Genomic DNA, 19,186 nt, shown 5'->3' on the forward strand with positions numbered 1-19,186 from the left:
CTATCAAACCAAACATAGCCTGAGCGAACCATGTAGTGATGCAGACAAATCCTTGGTCTTGAGTTAATTGTACGGGATTGCCAGACCACTAGAATATTGAGTTCTGTGCTGCTACGCTTTTTCAAGGGAAATAAAATGAAGACATCTGAAACAAAGATCATTCGAGATACAAATGAATGAAATTACAAAAAAATCTTCTGGAATAATAAGCTCATCCCAATTCAAGCACGTATACATACAGCTACTCCCACATGTTGGCAGTCATTCCTCCTACCACCACAATCCACATATATGACAAGGAAATGAAAGAAAAGGAATGAAATAACAAAGAAACCATGATTCCCCACCATTTTTGTTGCACCTCTTCCTGGCACTGAGGCTGATATTAACTGTGAAGATAAATAAATGACTGAACAATGAAGCAACAAGGCGGAAACAAACTGCTAAACATCCTTCTCTACATGATCAATTCTCTCACTCTAGCTTTTCCAGCTCCCCCATTCTCTCTATGATCGCCTGCAAGGTTTAGAAACAAATTCAATCACCAGCTTCCCATTCCTCAGAAGTACCATTACAACAGCTTTAAAAAGACTAGTGCCACCATTGCACCAGGTGTGCAAAAAGCCCAAAGAAAAGCCTTTTGGCTTGGGAGACATTGCCATGATGTCATGGACGTAGCTGAAATATATTATTCGACAGCCAGGTAGAGGTTTAGACAGATCATGTCATTTGGTAATCCCATCCTAGGGATATGGCATTTTTCCCCAACAAAATAACAACCTAAATTTAGTTCAATTACACAACTAAATTAAAAAATAGTAATCAACAAAAAAGGGTGAAAGACTTAAACCACCCCTGAGATTTCACCTAAATACTGAAACATCCCCTAACTTTTCAAATTGGACTTAGACCTCCCCTCTTGGGTAACATCAGTAGACAAAAACCTCCCATTGGTCGACTCTCCATCCACATCTGTTAGCATGTGGATCTCAGTTTTTCTTGAAAATCTCAATTTTTCCCTTAATACCTCTTTGATTATATGGATAAAAAAGACCTTTACATCCATCGTTATTCTTCAAATTTTCTAAGAGAACAACAGACTAGCTGTACATGAGCTCTCTCTCTCTCTCCATTCTGTTTTTTTTTTTTTTCCTTCATCTTCTCCCTTCTTTCTCCCCTTCTCCCCTCTGTTTTTTTCAACAGAACCAAGCTATGAAGAATTGCTACAAAACCAAACATAAAAATACCAAAAAACAAAAAAAGAAGAACAAGAGATGACGAGAGTTGATCTTAGGATGAGTATTTGTTTCCAGAGAGAAGAAAATACACCTGTATGACACTACTGGAGCTTTGTTGGCGGCAAGTGGATGCAGCCATGGTGTGAACAGCAGTAAAGTTTTTAATGTTCCAAGGTTGAAGATGATGGGTTTTTCTTTCTCTAAATTAATTACAGACAAAGATAATCCCAAATTTAACCCAGGACCATGTTAGTCATTTTTCTTCCTCCTTAGAGATAACAGTTTATAAATACGAGAGGGGAAGCCTAAGTCCAAATTGAAAAGTGAGGAGATGTTTCAGTATTTAGGTGAAATCTCAGGGGAGGTTTAAGTCTCTTACCAAAAAAAAAAGACTAAAATATATGAAAATATAAAGACCTTCTTGCTTGTTTCTTGGAGCTCTCCAGCTAGAATGAATTCATCAAGTATCAGATAAACCTGTCACAGAAACCGAAATAAGCATGCATAAGGAACTGTTAAAGAAAAATATAGCCGTGTAAAGCTTATTGTTGACTTGTCATGAGAAAAAGTAGCATTGACGCATTCAGAACTGGCAATTTATAGTCCATAAGGCATGTCCTTGTATGCATATGTGAAAATAAATATATACTACAAAATACAATACAGTGAAGACAATCATATCCCCTTAGAAGAGTTTTTATTATACTGACCATATGGGGTCAGCTGTCTCATGGGAAGAGTTCCTAGCCACTAAAATCATCTTATCTCACCATCTACAATCCCTTGAGAGCAACCGAGGTACGAGTTTTTTTTTTTTTTTTGATCAATAACACTTTCATTAACTCATCAATAGAAGATTTACAATAGGAAGACAAACACGCTTATCTTCCAAGAGCAACAAAGAACCTCAAGAAATGGAAAAAAAGAAAGAAAACACACTAGTTACAGCTTAGCCCAAAACAGTGAATCCCTTTCTGCCCCTTATTTAGCTAAACCATCAGCTAGGGAATTAGCCGATCTTTTAACCCAACGTATCTTAACTTCCATCTCCCGCACCAACCACTTGAATTTCCTCCTCTCATTATTGTACTTCCATAAGCTATTGTGATCTTTAACTATCACCACCTCTGAATCCCCTTCAATTAAGAGTTTCCTGATGTTCAACTCCTTAGCTTTCTGGACTCCTTCCATAACTGCAAAGATCTCAGCTCTAAGGGAGTCACTCACTCCAATTGGGCCTGAGAACATAGCAGAAATGATCTCATTTTCATCCCTAAAAACACCCCCAATCCCTGATTGTCCCGGATTTCCCCTGCTACACCCATCAAAGTTTAGTTTCACGAATCCACCAGGTGGAGGGGTCCAAGCCACACTCATTACTGACTTGGTCTGTGTGCAACTTGCAATTTCACCCCACTTCCTCAGCATGTCATCCACAGTGTAATCTGTGAAAAGCTCCAAAGATTTCAGCCATTGTACCGCCCTAATATGAATGATAGCCCCTCAGATCTGCTGCTCCTCTTTGAGCTTCTGAGAATATCCTAGAGTTTCTTTCTTCCCAAAGTGTCCAACATACTACAACCCTTAATCCTCTCCACATTGCCCTTCCCCTTTTTATCCGCCACCTAAAAAAAGAAGGGGAAGAAAGGCCCTGCAAGTCTGATGGAGGATTCCAGCTACATCCAAATAGGGACAAAGCCCATTCCCAAATTGACCTCGCAAAATGGCAAGACACCAGTAGGTGAAAACCAGTCTCCCCATCCGCTTTACAAAGAACATACCACTGAGGTGACAAACAAGTATTGAGTCTCTTCTTTTGGAGTAGATCACCAGTGTTGATTCTTTCCAGATAGGCTTCCCAACAAAAACTACCAACCCTAGGAGGTATTGCTCTGCACCAAACCTCATCAACAGGAAAAGGGGAGAAGGTAGGACTGGTGGACTGACTTAAGACTTTGAAGAAAGAAGCACAAGAAAAGATGTCGTTGGGGGTAGGTGTCCAAATTCTAGAATCCGCCCTAGTGGGGTCTAAGACAACATTATCAAGAAGTGCAATAAGGCTCAAAATATTGTCAAAGTCTAAGTCCCTCAAATCCCTTCTTAGACCCAAGTTCCACCCAATCCCAAAAGTGGAAAAGGACGGGGTGGTGAAGGACGAGATTGGCTCATTTTTCAAATCAGAAAGAGCATACAAAGAAGGAAACTGATCCTTTAGAGGGGCACTCCCCACCCAGGTTTGTTCCCAAAATTTTATGGAGTTACCGGAATTCAAATCATACTTGATATTAGGGAAGAAAACTGGTAGCTGATCATGAATGGCTTTCCAAGGAGAATTGCTTGTGGTCCTAGCTCTGATTCCAACGTCCCATCCATTATGCTCCAACCCATGTATACTTGCCACTATTCTAGTCCATAGCTTCTCCTTCTCCAAAGGGAATCTCCACAACTACTTTCCCAACAGAGTCATATTCCTTCTCCTAATATTCCCAAGCCCCAAACCACCACAGGTCTTACTCCTACAAACTATCTCCTAGCTAACTCTATGATCCCTCTTTTCCTATCCCGGTTCCCACAAGAAATCTCTCATTAGCTTCTCCAATCTATTAGCAACCTTCACTGGGATTTTAAACACCGACAAGAAAAAGATAGGTAAATTAGCAAGCGTGGCCTTAATAAGTGTAATTCTCCCACCAAGAGAGAGGTAGTTCTTTTTCCAGGAAACCATTCTTTTTTCAAACCTTTCCACCACCGGGTTCCAAAAGCTCTCTCTCACGGGATTATCACCTAAAGGCAACCCTAAGTAGTTCAAAGGCCACCCCGAGACTTCACACCCCAGCACTTCAGCACTCTCCCTGATCTCTCCCTCCTCCAAATTCACTCCCACAACACAGCTTTTCCCAAGGTTAACCTTCAAGTTAACCCTGATCTCTCCCTCCTGTATCACCGAGGTACGAGCTTTTACCATCCAATTAATGTTTAACCATAACATAGAGTTGGTCAAGCCTTTTGCCAATACTGGCATAAACAGAGATACACTCAGAAGTCAAAACCCTGTACTTTCCTGCTCTTTTCTGTCTTTTAATTGCTTAATTAGTTATTACACAAACCCTATCATATGCATGCATACAAACATTATTAAATACATCAATTAGTTTTTCACATATTTCATAATTATCAGGACTTTTAGGCAATTTTGACAAGGTTCACAAATCAACATTATCTACTTTAAGATCTACAGCAAGAAATGTTTCTCACTTCTAGAATTAACTTATCAAATAAACAATCTCAAGAAGAGATCAATCAAATGACTCATACAAAACCAAATGAACTGGACAGTCAAATCAAACAAAATGGAACAAGTGAACCAAGCAAAGAAAAAGAGCTGAGTATATTCAAACAAAAAACAAAATGAGTGTGTTTCTGTCCCAATACAAGTTACTTAGTAAATTACCATACCGCAGACAAACTATATCAAATTTGCTGGATCAGTATGGAGTTTGGAGGCAATGATCCTAAGTATAAATCCAATTGAAATTTCAAGCCACATTAGAACCAGTTGAGGATTGGTATGGAGTTTGGAGGCAATGATCTAAGTATAAATCCAATTGACATTTCAAGCCACATTAGAACCAGTTGAGGGTGTATGGTATTCAAGACAAAAATGTATAGCATTTAATGCCTCTTCTCTAATTACTCCACAGGGCATGATGCTATTTCTATCAGCCAATAAAATATTCAAAATAGTTTGGATTACACATGCAAGCAGAAATTAGAAGCTTTTTGCACCCTGAGTTATATCACAATTTTCTATTCTCACACCCACTCTTGTTTTATCTCTTGCATTCTGAGAACTTGGTTAAGTGTGAATTGAAAAAATGCACATTCAAAATAAAATATTCATGTTGACTATGAGCATGAAATAAACTTTGCAAAGCTGTTTTCTTTTCATTTTTTTCTTTTTTTTTCTTTTTTTTTTTTGAGAAACAGTAAAATATAGTTGTATTAAAGATATGTAAATGGGAGAAACTCCCATTACAGTGAATGGCTGTACAATGCTATGAATATTCAAAAAGAGCAAAAAGTATAGTAATTACAAAATAATAGTTCCTCTGTAATGTTAGTTGTGCAAGTCCAAGAGAATCTGCAAAACTGTCAATTATGCTAACATACTTAATATAAATTAAAAGCTTATTTCTCAATAAAATTGAAAATTGTATGTGGCAAGAGACATAACCTAGAAGTTTCAGTTCCAATGTTCTTCTCAAGGGAAAAATATGTCCCCAGAGATAATCATCAATGCCATTATTTATGGAATTTTTCCTAATAAAGGAATATGAACTGAATGCTGATCAAGATTTGAGAATGAACACTACTAAGAAGCATGAGAAGTCACATAAGTAGGATTTATTTGTAAGTAGGTACTTTTCAGAACCATAATATCAAACAGAAAATTCAAGGTGAAAAAAACTACCACAGTACCACTTATGCCATATTTTCAATCCTTTAACAGAAGCAAGTTATTTTCCATAACATTTATATTAAAAGAAATTAAATGAGATGGAAAAAAAGTTTCTGCTGCAAATATGGTGGAAATAATGGATGAGGTATTTAAAGTCCGAAAAGTCTTCCATCTTTTTTTCATTAAAAAAAAAAAAGTGGAGCCTTGAATGCAAAAAATAATTGTTGTCAAACCCGTATTGAACATCAAAAACTCATTTCTACTGGGCCACAAGTCAATGGATCAACCATCTGAGCCAACACGCTCAAAGAAAAAATATGATTATTAAAACAACAATACATCATAAAACAACTATTAAAAGGTCTAACACCTATAACATGGTCACTATATAGCATCTTAACCAGTTTGGCATTTTGGGGAACCAGTCATTCTAATAACTACCTTTTCATTGGGTCATAATCCAGACTGTTCTAATGCAAGTCTGACAACACTGTCCAAAACCTATAAATATAATATGCAAAACAGATGATCTCAATTATTTTTTTTTTTTTTGAAAAAGTAAGGTAATTTTATTCAAAACAAAAGCGCATGCAAGCTGGATTCAGACCCAGAAGGGCAGCCTTTAAACCACAGCAATTACATTCTCCACCAGGAATTAGAGCAAGGGAAAGAAGACAAATTCAGACTTTTGAATTCCTCAGAAACAGAAACTCAAGATATCAGCTTGCCCACAGCTCTCTGAATGATACCTTCAGGACTTTTAGCTCTATTACAGAAAATCCCACTATTCCATTCAGCCCAAATGGACCATAAGACAGCAGCAGGAATAGTCCTCCACACCAGACTCCCTTTCTTGTTTAGCCCTTTAACATTCCAGCAACAGAGAAGCTCCTTAACCGACCTAGGCATAACCCAACTGATATCCAAGGATTTGAGAAAGTGTCCCCAAATCTGAGAGGAAAACAGACAATGAATGCACAAATGATCTGCCGGTTCAGTTAGGATCCCACAAAGACCACAGGAAAGATCCATAATATGAATGTCCCGCCTCACAAGATTAATTCTGGAAAGACATTTGTCAAGGGCCATCGTCCAAATCAAAAAGTTGGCTTTTGATGGACTTATAGAATTCCAGATCTGTGAAGCAGGGAAATCAGTGAGGCCCAAACAGCAAAGCTTAGAGGCAAGGGATTTGACAGTAAACTCACCATCTGGATTCCATTTCCAGCACCATTTGTCTTCTGATAGCAGATCAATCTTCTGCTTCTGAAGAAGAGCCATCAGATCCACAATCTCTTCTAACTCCCAATCAAATAGATTCCTCCCAAAGAGGGCGGGGGCGGGGGGCATGTAACAGAACCACCAGTCGAACAACAGCCTCAGCTAAGCTTCTTGGTTAGAAGCACACTGAAAAAGTAGAGGAAAAGACTCCACTAGAGTCCCATCCAAACACCAAGGATCCTTCCAAAATTTAGTTCTATCCCCTTTACCAATCTTGACTGAAATCCCTTCCATGAAAACAGAGAAATTCTTCATGATAACTTTCCAAGGGGAACTACCCCAACTTGGGAGAGGATCCCTAGATCTCCAGTTACCCCACTCCACCCCATATTTTTCAGTTATGAGGGATCTCCACCAGGCCTCTCTTTCAGCCGACAACCTCCAAATCCACTTGCTAAGGAGGGCAGAATTAAAACTCTTCAACTTCCTAATGCATAAACCACCTTCGGCCTTAGGAAGACATACTTGGTCCCAACTTACAAGGTGAACTTTTTTCTCCTCTTCCCAACCCCTCCAAAGAAAACATCTCTGAATCTGCTCCAATCTTTTAGCTACTTTGTTAGGGATGGGGAAAAGAGAAAGGAAGTAGGTAAATTGGAAAGAGTGCTTTTTATCAGAATAACCCTACCCCCAAAAGAGAGATACCTTGCTTTCCAGGATGCCAATTTCCTCTCCATTCTTTCAATAATTGGATCCCAAATCGAGGAGGCTAATATACAATGGTGATTAAACTGTCAAGGTCAATTTTAGGCCCTAAAACTAGGTATTCTAAAATCTGGAACATGATAAAACCAAGGTTCAAAATTTTGATACGATATGCCCCGTATCAGGCATACCGTATCGTATTGGTAGCTTCCCAGAACCCCAAATAAGGAGTCTTTCGGAATTTGGAAACTTTCAGGGGGTAGGCATGCCTAAAACCAACCCCTTGAAACAATTTTGAAAAAGAAAATAAAAAAAGTTATGAAGTATCAAAACACCCAATATGCCTATACATGTGTATTGGGCGTATCAATACTTTAAACCATGGATAAAACAACAACAAGAAGCCTGATGGAAAAGCCTGATAGGGGAGCCTGGTGGAGAAGCCTGATAGCTTCTAAATTCGGGGTTGAGTGGGGAAATTGGAGAACAAGAGCCCCCCTCCTAACTGGGGCTACTCTTAATGAAAAAACATCATGAAGTTCTTCCCCTTGTTTGATGGGGGAATTAGTCTCAAAGTTGGTAAAGGGGATAGGGTTAAATTCTGGAAAGATCATTAGTGTCTGGACCATACCTTGGTTGAAGAGTTTCCTCTCATCTATCAGTGTGCTTCCAACCAGAATGCTTCAGTGGCTGAGTTATACACAGTCTTGGGCAATGAGGTGACATGGGTTCCCTAGTTCAGAAGAGGTCTTTTTGATTGGGAAGTCTGAGAAGCTATGAGGTTGTTGGAAACTTTACAGGTTCAAAACATTGACTATAATCAGGATGATCAGTGGAATTGGGTCTGGTCCAAAGAGGGTAATTTCTCAGTAAAATCTATGGCTAGTAGACTCAGTAGTAGAGTGGCAGTGGGGGACTTTCCTGCTGAGCAGGTTTGGAATTCAGTTAGCCCATCAAAAGTTAATTTCCTTTTCTGGACAATGGCCTTAAAAAAATGTCTGTCCAGAACTAATCTTGAATGAAGAGGCTTGCAGATCCCGGATAAGTCTTGTGCCCTTTGTGATGATCACCCTGAGTCTACAGATCATCTATGCATTCACTGCTCGTTTGCTGCCCAGGTGTGGTACCACTTCTTGAAGGATGTGGGGATATGTTGGGTCATGCCAAAATCTGTTAAGGATTTGTTCTGTAGCTGGAAGATCAGTAATTTGAAAAAAAGAGGGAAACTGGTCTGGACCTCCATCCTGGCAACAGTGATTTGGGCTATTTGGTCTGAGAGAAACAACAGAATTGTTAAACAAAGAGTGAGAAGGCCTGAGGAAATTTGTCAGATGGCTGTTGGTAAACTGATATCCTGGATTTCAGTCGCCCCAGAATTCAAACATATAAATGTAGCTCAGTTACTGAGAAATCAGTCAATTTGGTGCTTATAATGAGGGGTTCTCAGGTTTGCCTTGTTGTTGGCAGGTTCTGTTTTGTACTCTTAAAAGTTTAATCTTATAAATTTACCTTACCTTTTCAAACAAAATAATAATAAAATAACAACAAGAAGAAAGAATTTCTACCCCTGTTAGTCTAAAAATAAAGCCTACAACCTATCAGATGGAAGCTAACTTGAGCAGAGAAAAGAAAACCATTTTTTATGAACAAGAAAAGAAAAAAGTTCAACATAAAACAACAGGCACATTACACACCTTGTGAAAATTAAATACCAAATCCAGCTCACACACATTGCTGAAGAAATGGTCTAATATCTCCACAAATAAATGGATGCACTCCAAGTATGCTAATTCATTGTCTGTGATATCAACACAAATTGAAAAGAATAATCCAGCATAGCGCCTGTAGATGACCTTGTGTGTGCGGAACTGCAAGATAAGATTTACAGAAACTCAATGATCACTTTAAGGAAAAAGCCAGAAAGATCATTCTATTAATAGCCAGAGTAACTCATCCCAGTAAAATAGTTGAATAAAATAATACTGGAACAGAGGCAGATATTGAGCTTTCTATTGTAAAATGTAGAATACCTTTTTAAGTATTGTATTGTAGTTCATTGTAAGCAATTATATCATCTCATGTGTATTGATGTACACTGGGAATATACAACAGTATAATACTATAAACCCATAGAAAAAGGAAAACTGTTGGACAGACATTATCAGCCAATCAGAATATTTTTTTCCTCAAAAAAAAAAGGCCGAATTCTATAACACAAATGATCACATTAAGAGACACTGCAGAGCATGACAAGAAAGCTAAAGAACTCATGTTTTGTACTTATACTGCACACAACACTGACAAAATACAAAATAATATTCAACTCTATATCAACATTGTAGTTTGTACTACAATTCCAGATATGGTTTTAAACTCAAATCCATTTTTTACAATAAGTAATAATGAAAATTATGTATCAAACATGATTGGTAATTTATTGAATGGCTAAGAAACATAACAAAAAATATTGGGAGAAGTATATTAATAAGCATCTTCATATTTGAGTTCACATGAGATGAGAGAAGAGGAATCCAGATGGGGTTTGATCCAAAAAGGATTTGATCCCTCTTCAGTCAACTTTGGATCGATTTCCTACCAACTCTTGTAACAAATAGGTTTTGTAATCTGAAACCAAGGGTACTCACTTAACATATCATATGAACCGAAAGAAAACATAACTTTTAGACATTAAAATTGTGGACGATACTAATACAACACCCCGTAAGGATAACATACGAATTTGGCCAAACCCAAACACTGTGACAGTACATCTTAATCCAACATTTGTTAATTGACCCTGTGCAGATCTCCCCGCATATTTACACAAATTTTTCTTATTCTTTTTTTTTCTCATAGAGCAGATTTTTAATGCGGTTATAATAAGATTAGAAAATCTTGCCTAATATCCCCGAGCATGGTTACTAAAATGAAGCCTAAAGTAAATTATCAAAATGAGAAACGACGGAGTTAATTTTATGAAACAGAGACGGGGGAGGGGGGGACAGGGTGGAAGATCACCAACCTCGACGAAATTCGTGAATTTGGGATCCCTGTTGACAACCAAACGATGAACCTGGAAAGGAATCAGAAACGGAACCCTAGATAAGCTCAGTACCTCTTCGTATCGATGGCGTAAAATAAGAAAAAAAAAAAGAAGAACTATAAAGAAACTGTCAACAAAAATGATTCATGAAGAATCAAGGTAATCTTACCTCGTATTCGACCTTGTGCTTCTCAGATTCTTCTAGAGGAACGTAATACTTGGCGAGACGGGTCTTGCCCTGCCTGTTCTGTAGCAATATAAACCGGATCTGCAATAAAAAGTATAACATTTTCAGACCTTAAAAGTTAATGAAAATCCCTTCTGCAATTAAAACAAAAAAAGACGAGATTACCATTTTCGAGAGAGAGAGGGAAGAGGCGAAGAGAAATATGATCAATGTATGCAGGAAACGAGGATCTAGGGCAAGGAAGGAGGACGAACTTGATCTTGGTTCTGCTTTGGGTTGGTCTCCTCTGTCGAACAACACCAACGACTGAACCTGGTACGGGAAACAATGTTGGAACTCGGAAATTGGAAATTTGGAATAGATGGACCGTTTACCTGATCACCTCAGACCTGTTCATGGGCCGGATACACCATCGGGCTTGGTCACGGCCTCGGGCTCAAGCATAAATTTTAGGCTCGCGATCTTAGGGCCGGGTTCGGGCTTAGACGTATTCTGTTGGTGTGCTGAAGCCCGGCTTGAATAGGTGTGATCTACGGTAGTACGGCCTACCCTCGTCTGATGAAGTCAAGACTCAAGACATATGTGACATAGATATTCGACGGAGCCATCTAAAGCTGTGTTTGGGCGGGCTTTTAAGTAGGCATGTTTTGAACAAGTGTTTTTTAGGCGTTTGTTTGGCATCGATGCCGTTGCTCCAGAAAACAGAATGGTACTCTAGGAAACGCCTAATTGTTTGGAACTGTTTTTTTATAAAAAGTGAGTCATGGTTTGGAGTAATGCCGAATTTGGCATTTTCTCAAATTGCAGCTTGTTGCTGCCAATGAGGACGTGATGTGGCAATAATGTGGACTTCCTGTAATGGGTACCAGTGCTGACAACAAACATGGAGCACTGGTACCAAACAGAAAGTGTTGTTGCTCTAGGAAATGTCCTACCTAGCAGCAACGTTCCCAAATAGAAAAAAAAAAGACAGCATCGATGCCAAACATATACTAGACAAGTGTTTTTTCAGTGTTTGATTTTAACCTTCCTTGATGGGTTTCTTCTTTAATACTAGTAGGACCTATGCTTAGTTAAGCGAAAGTTAAAAAAAATGGAAACACATAAGAGGACATAATATTTTTATATTTTAACTCTTTAAATAATTAATAATTGTTTATTTGTATATACTATTTTTAATAACTTTATTACAATATGAAAATAAAAATAATTAATTTCAGCTAAATTAATAGTCTAATCACTAATAAATAACAATAGTTTAATCCCCAATAATTATTGAATTACTATTAAATAACAAACTAAAAGTAGATATATACATAATTATTGAAAATATATTGATCACAAAATTACAATTAATAATTACTGAAAATACAATAAATAATAACTTTAGTATATATAAATATATAATGGATATAGATAAAAATTTTAAAACTATTATTAATAAATATTAATTTTTCAGAATATTTTTATTATGAAATTTATTACATATTTTTGTTATCTAGAAGCTCCAATACCTCTAAATTATTTAATCTATTTTCATTACTTCAATAATATTTATAATTTTTTGAATTATTTATATTTTACTTTCTTAATAACAATTATTGTTAAATATATTTTAATTATTTCTCCGCTTTTAATAAATTTTTTAATGTTATTACATTATTTTGTTATTGTTAAATATATTTTATTTGTTAAATTTTAGTTACGTTTAATATTTCGATATTTAAAATATTTAGTTATTTAAATATTTAAGTAATATTTAATTTGTTAAATTTTATTATTTAAATAGAATTTAAATAACAAAGTTATTATACTTTTTAAAATATTATTTAGTTATTAAATTGAATAAAACATAAAATTATAATTTATATTGTTATTACATAATTTAGTTAAGAATTTTGTCAAAATATAAAATTATTAATAATCTGAACATTTTTTTTGTATTTATAATAAATATTTTAAATTTATTATATAATTTTGTTATAATGTTTAAGTATTTCTTAAATTTTTAATTCAAACTTTCTTTAGATAGATATAAATGACAAAATTGGAGAGAGGATAAATAGGAATTAGAGGATAAATGTTTAAGTAATAACTAAGAATTTTTAATTCTTAAATTTTGTTATAATGTTCCGAAGTATTTCTTCTCCTATTAAAGTTTTGTCATTTGATAGAAATACTTTCTATTTCTATCTCTTCTTCAACCAAATTTCTCTTGATTTTACTCTCCATAAACTTTCTTCTTGAGCCATCCACATATTATATTCAGATACTAATTCATCCAAATTTTCACTTTTTCTTCATTGTTCACTTTCTGCTAAACTTTTTGTTTTTTTCTTCAAGAAATTTTAACTTTACCTCCACTTTTCCAAATATTTATTTGTTCTACTCCTTCAGCTTTTATTGGCATTGTTTTAATTTCCAAACAATAAGTGAGTTTTTTGCTCTATATTCTTCCCTTTCTCCCATTATTCTATGATTAACTTCTTGCATTCCTCATCCTCTGGCCAAATAGGCAAAAAATGGAATTGTTTCAGTCTAAGTCTTATACTTGGGTTGGTATTTAATATCATCAATGAATGGTTGGTGTATAAGGATTGTTTTAGCTTATTTTTTTTCTTTGGGAAATATTTGCATCCATTCCAATGAAGCTAATCCACTACCTAATTTCCCTTTCACTAGCCTAGGACCACTTTGACCATTCGACCAAGTGAAAAAACCTCCAACTATTCTCAAATCTTGTAGATTATGCTCATTTACCAAGTTTCTTAGAGCCTTTAAAGTTTTATTCCTTTTCCTAGTTATTAGGGCCTTCATATTCTTCATTGTAAATATAATAAATTAGATCTCCCATTAACATCCATTTTTCATTATTTTTTCTTTTGATCTTTTCAGATTTTCCCAAAACTCCTTTATGCTTCTATAGTTTGGGTGGCCATAAACAAGACATGCCTAGCTTCCACTTCACCTCTACTGGATTATTCTCAACTGATAATAGGAAATAGTGTGAAGTTTTTTATTCCATAGTAATTTGCATATCATACTTCCAACAACAGAACAAACCACTAGCTAAGCCCTCTACAGCCTAGGGGTGTCAATTGGATTGGATTTGGTCTAATCCGATCCAGTCCAATGTGAGTCCATTATAAATGAACCAGGTCCAATTCAATCCAATGAATGTTTTGGACCAATTTGGACTAGTCCAATTCAATGTCTAGACCGTCCAATCTGTTTCAATTCATTTTGATTTAAATTTGTTTCAACCCAAACCTAGTCCATTGATACATCTATTCTTATCTTATGTCAATGGACTAGATATTGGCTTAATCCAACCCAATCTAATATAAATTTTTTATGGACGGACTAGGTCCAATCCAATCTAATAAATATTTTGGACTAGATTGGTCCAATTCAATATGTCTTGTTGGTACATCTGATCCATCCAAAATGATTTTGGACTGGATGGGGTCCAATCCAAAACCAGTCCATTGACACCCTTATAGCTACCCAAACTACTTGGGTATACCCAAGAGTTTTCATTAATTTTTTATGCCCCTCTTGGCTCAATTTTGTTTATGCCAAAAATAAAATATCTGGACTGTTTTCTTTGATGGGTTTCCTTAAAAACATGACTGAATGAGGATTATTATAACCACAGATATTCCAAAAAAAAAAATCCTTTTTCCTTTTCAGTGTTCAGCAAAGAAGAAAACCACCACAAAAGGAAAATGAAAATGAAGTAATTGGTGGTAAGGTGAGAAAAAAGTACCTAAAGATTATAAGGGGTTACAAACAAAATGCCGATATGGTGAGTTTCAAAATGAGTCTCCTTCAGATCTACAGATCGGAAACTGACATGATGCCAAATTCTTCTAACTACATCTCTGAGATCCTTAGGTTGAAAGCATGAAACCGGATTACAGGTTGGTTTTAGTTTTCTTGACCCAGGAACCAATTATATGGCTATGACTTTTTTTGAATAGTTAGGGTGCCCAAAGAGCAGGACAAATCAGGATGATGGAACTACAAAAGCTACTTGACATCAAATCTGATGTACTTCAAATATTTATTCTCTAAACATTGACTATCTTCCTTATTCCTTGGTTGAACATCGCACTTGCAAGCGCAAAACTTTAGAATAGCATGTTATCATAAACATTTATAAGTATTGAGGGGTTGGCCGACCCTAGCTCTTCCATTCTTACCAAGGAAAGCTCCATCCTTCCTGCTAAAGAGAGCTCCAGCCCACTTACCAAAGAGAGCCCTAGATCTCTTACCAAAGAAGGTTCTAGTCTTCCTATCAAAGAAGGACTAGTTACTATACAGAGGACACTTACCAAAGAGAGATCAATCAGAGCAAAAAGGAAACTCTCCTCTTAGCAAGTTTCCTACCGAAGACCATTCCTTATTTTTCTATTTCTGTTCTTGTAATTATTTCTAATTTATTCTTTATTATTGTGTATAAATGTTCAGCCATGTACAACCATTCAATATAGTGAAATTCGACCCATTCTTTAATCTTCGTCTTTCTAACTTTGACTTGGTATTAGAGCCATGGCTTACAACACCCCAATTGTTTATGAGATAATGAGCTTAAGCTCAACCTCTTCCCAGAATTCTTCCCTACCAATTAACATCAATTCTATTCCTAATATTTCACATTACCTGACAATCAAACTCAATGGCAAAAATTTTCTTCTCTAGAAAGTTCAATTGCTTCCAATACTTTGGGCCCACAAGTTGATGGAGCTCATTGATGGATTGGCCAAGCCTCCCTCAGAAGTGATTCCATATTCTATTGATAGCAGTAAGAGAATTCTGAACACCTGGGTACAGTTACATCAGCTGGTCCTAAGTTGGCTTATAGCTTCTTTAACTGAAGGAGTCTTAGCACAATTCTTTCGACTCTTTACAACCGCTGAAGTCTAGAATGCTCTAGAGAAATCTTTCTCTTCTCATTCTTGATCCAGGGTACTTCAACTCAAACATCAACTTCAAAATCTCAAGAAAGGGAACCTATCCATCAGTGATTATGTTCAGAAAGCCAAAACAATTACAAATAGTCTCTCTGCAATCTCAGAACCAGTAGCAAAAGCATATCTGGTTTTATACATCCTATCCAGCTTGGGCAGTGAGTATGAATCCCTTATTACAACTATTACAAATTGAGCTGATCAGCTCAAATATTAGTGATGTTCTTGGATTACTTCTAAGTCATGAAACTTGGCTTTTACAGCACAATTTTTCCAGTGAAAATCCTAATGCAATTCTTGCAATAAATAATAATAAAAATTTGACTTAACATTTTTCAGCCCTCTCACTTACGATCAAGGCAGGGTGGCAACAATCGTGGCAGAGGCAGGGGGCGTGGTGGTCAACCCTCAAGCCATGGACAAGGTCGTGGAAGAGGAAATAGTATTATCTGTCAGCTTTGTAACAAACGAGGCCATGGAGCACTGAAATGTTACAAAAGATTTGATCTCTTGTACTAGGGAGAGAACACTACGCATCCGGTAGACCCTATAGCCTTTCACAATGGCATCTCACACAACGGCTCTACGTCTGGAAACCGGATTTGATCCAATCTAGTATCTGGATAGTGGCTCCATTCATCACATGACACTGGATGTTGAGAATTTACAAGTCCGACCTGAATACTAAGGTTCTGATAAAGTCAAGATTGGTAATGGAACAAGTTTGACTATAAACAATACAGGGTTGGCATCTCTAGTTTACAATCATAATCAGTTTGCCCTAAAAAATATCTTTCATGTTCCTTCTCTTACTAAAAGTTTGCTATCTGTAAGTAGATTTACCAAGGATAATAATATGATTTTGAATTCCATCCGAATTTCTTTGTCTTGAAGGACCATACCAGGAGAATTTTACTCAGAGGACCCAATAGAGATGGGCTCTATTAGTTTCCTGGAGCAGTTCAGCACAAGATAGAGAACTCGACAGGTTTTGTAGGTGAGAAAACTTTTGTGGCAAAATGGCATCAACGACTTAGTCATGCATCTCTCTGAGTTGTGAAAAATATCATTTCTAAATTTGGTTTACCTTATTCTAGATCTTTGAGTTGTCCTTTTGTGTGTGAAGCTTGCCAAATGGATAAAACTCATCGTTTAAGTATACCGTCTTCAATTACCACTTTTTCTGCACCACTTGAACTCATTTTTTCTGATGTATGGGGACCTGCCCCAACTGTGTCCAATAAGGGATTCAAATACTATGTTCTATTTATGGATGCATATTCTCGATTTTCATGGATTTTTCCTCTTGAAAGAAAGTCAGACGTGTTTAATACTTTTATTAACTTTAAGAATCATGTGGAAAATCTTTTCTCTATGAAAATTAAGATGTTTCAAAGTGATTGGGGTGGCGAATTTTGCAATCTCTCTCGTTATCTTGATAACGTTGGTATTCTTCACCGCCTTGATTGTCCTCATACGCATGAGCAGAATGGTAGTGTTGAGCGAAAACATTGGCACATTATTGAATCCACATTGTCTCTACTAGTGTCCTCTCTCCCCCAGTCCTTCTGGGCAGATGCTGCTACAACTATCGTCTTCCTCATCAATTGACTGCCAACTCCAGGCCTTGGTAATCTCTCCCCTTATGAGAAATTATTAGGAAAGCCTCATGATTATTCTATGCTAAAGGTTTTGGGTTACAAGTATTACCCTCTTCTTCGGCCTTATAATGCACACAAGATAGATTTTCATTCTGTTCCATGTATCTTTATTGGCTATATCAACAGTCACAAAAGGGTATCGTTGTTACAATCCTGCTACTGGCAGAAAAATAATTGCGAGACATGTATTCGATGAGCACTCCTTTCTTGGAATAGTAGAGTCATCGCCTCCTTCTATCCCTATTACCCCTACTGGAGTTCTTCTTCCCTCTTTGGGCACCATTAGTGGTGACACGTGCCCGACTCCTGCAGCTTTTGAGGTACCCTCTTCTCTACTACCATCTATATATGTTACTAATGAGGCATCTGCTACTCCCTCCTCTAAGCCAAAATAGGAAGTTTCTCTTAGTGCTAATTCCCTACCAGTTCTGCGCACCCGCCCTATTCAGGAACTATTGGACATGACTCCTGTTGTAGACCCTCCAGTGCGCACTCATACAATGGTGACAAGGTCTATGACGTCTAGGTCGGCTCAGGCATTAACTGCCACTCGCCATCATCTCCTAGTTGCTTTACTGCATGATGTTCATACTCATGAAGAGGAACCCACCTCCTACAGACAAGCTTCCAAGTCTCCTCACTAGCGGGCTGCCATGGCTGCCGAATTTCATGCCTTGCTTCAGAATGGTACTTGGGAATTGGTTCCCTATGATGCTTCTATGAATGTGGTTGGCTCCAAATGGGTTTTTAAAATTAAACGGCACCCTGACGGTAAAATTGATCACTACAAAGCCCGTCTTGTTGCACAAGGCTTCACTCAGGTTCCGGGCGTCGAGTTCATTGAGACTTTCAGTCTTGTAGACAAACCTGCTACTGTGCGCACTATTCTTGCTCTTGCAGTTTCTATGGATGGGACATTTGGCAGCTGGATGTTCATAATGCCTTTCTTAATGGCTTCATTATAGAGACTATTTTTATGTGACAATCGAAAGGCTTTGAGGACAGAAATTATGCCCATCATGTCTGCAAACTTCACAAGGCCCTCTGTGGGATCAAATAGGCTCCTCAAGCTTGGTTTTCCCAATTGAGTAATCGTCTATATGACCTTGGTTTTAGGGGTTCTCAGTGTGACCCCTCTTTGTTCATATACAGTCGCGAACAATTTACCATTTACATTCTTGCTTATCTTGATGATATTCTTATTATTGGATCCTCCTCTGTTCATGTCTCTCAGCTTATCAGCAATTTATCTCAGACCTTTGCTCTAAAAGACTTGGGGTCGTTGCACTACTTCCTTGGGGTTGAATCTCATCATGATGCAACCGGATTGTTTCTTTTTCAATGTAGGTATATTTTGGATCTACTATTGAAGACTAACCTTGCTGTAGCCAAACCTGTTTCTAGTCCAATGGTCACCTCATCTCAGCTTTCTCGGTTTACTGGTGAACCGCTCCCTGATCCCACTTAGTGCCGAAGCATTGTAGGTGCTCTTTAGTATGTCACTCTGACACGACCTAATTTCGCCTTCGCAGTAAATAAGGTTTGTTAGTTTTTACAAGCTCCTACTGATGAACACTGGGTGCAATAAAGAGGATTCTGAGGTATCTCAAAGGAACCATTGACTCCGGTTTGTTTTTCTCGGCCCACTCGTCAAACACGTTGACATCATACTCTAATACTGATTGGGCTACTTGTCCTG

General features: G+C 37.1%; 1 protein-coding gene across 2 annotated transcripts; it reads right to left on the reverse strand.

The window, feature by feature from the left end:
• Positions 1-117: 117 nt before the first annotated feature.
• LOC104605574 (AP-2 complex subunit sigma-like) lies at positions 118-11,281 on the reverse strand. Of its 2 annotated transcripts, none has more exons than XM_010270396.2 (7): positions 11,243-11,281; positions 11,019-11,165; positions 10,836-10,934; positions 10,646-10,696; positions 9,318-9,491; positions 1,656-1,715; positions 118-516 (listed from the first exon to the last, which is right to left on the reverse strand). In XM_010270396.2, exons 1-7 carry the CDS (start codon positions 11,264-11,266, stop codon positions 475-477), a joined length of 597 nt encoding a protein of 198 aa, XP_010268698.1. In that variant the 5' UTR covers positions 11,267-11,281; the 3' UTR covers positions 118-474. The 2 variants fall into 2 exon arrangements, with proteins under 2 accessions (XP_010268698.1, XP_010268697.1); XM_010270395.2 differs by having other exon boundaries at positions 1,618-1,715.
• Between the last annotated feature and the right edge of the window lie 7,905 nt (positions 11,282-19,186).

This window comes from Nelumbo nucifera, chromosome 1 (assembly GCF_055504915.1).
Source record: "Nelumbo nucifera cultivar China Antique chromosome 1, China Antique-T2T, whole genome shotgun sequence".
Classification (NCBI taxonomy): Eukaryota; Viridiplantae; Streptophyta; class Magnoliopsida; order Proteales; family Nelumbonaceae; genus Nelumbo; species Nelumbo nucifera.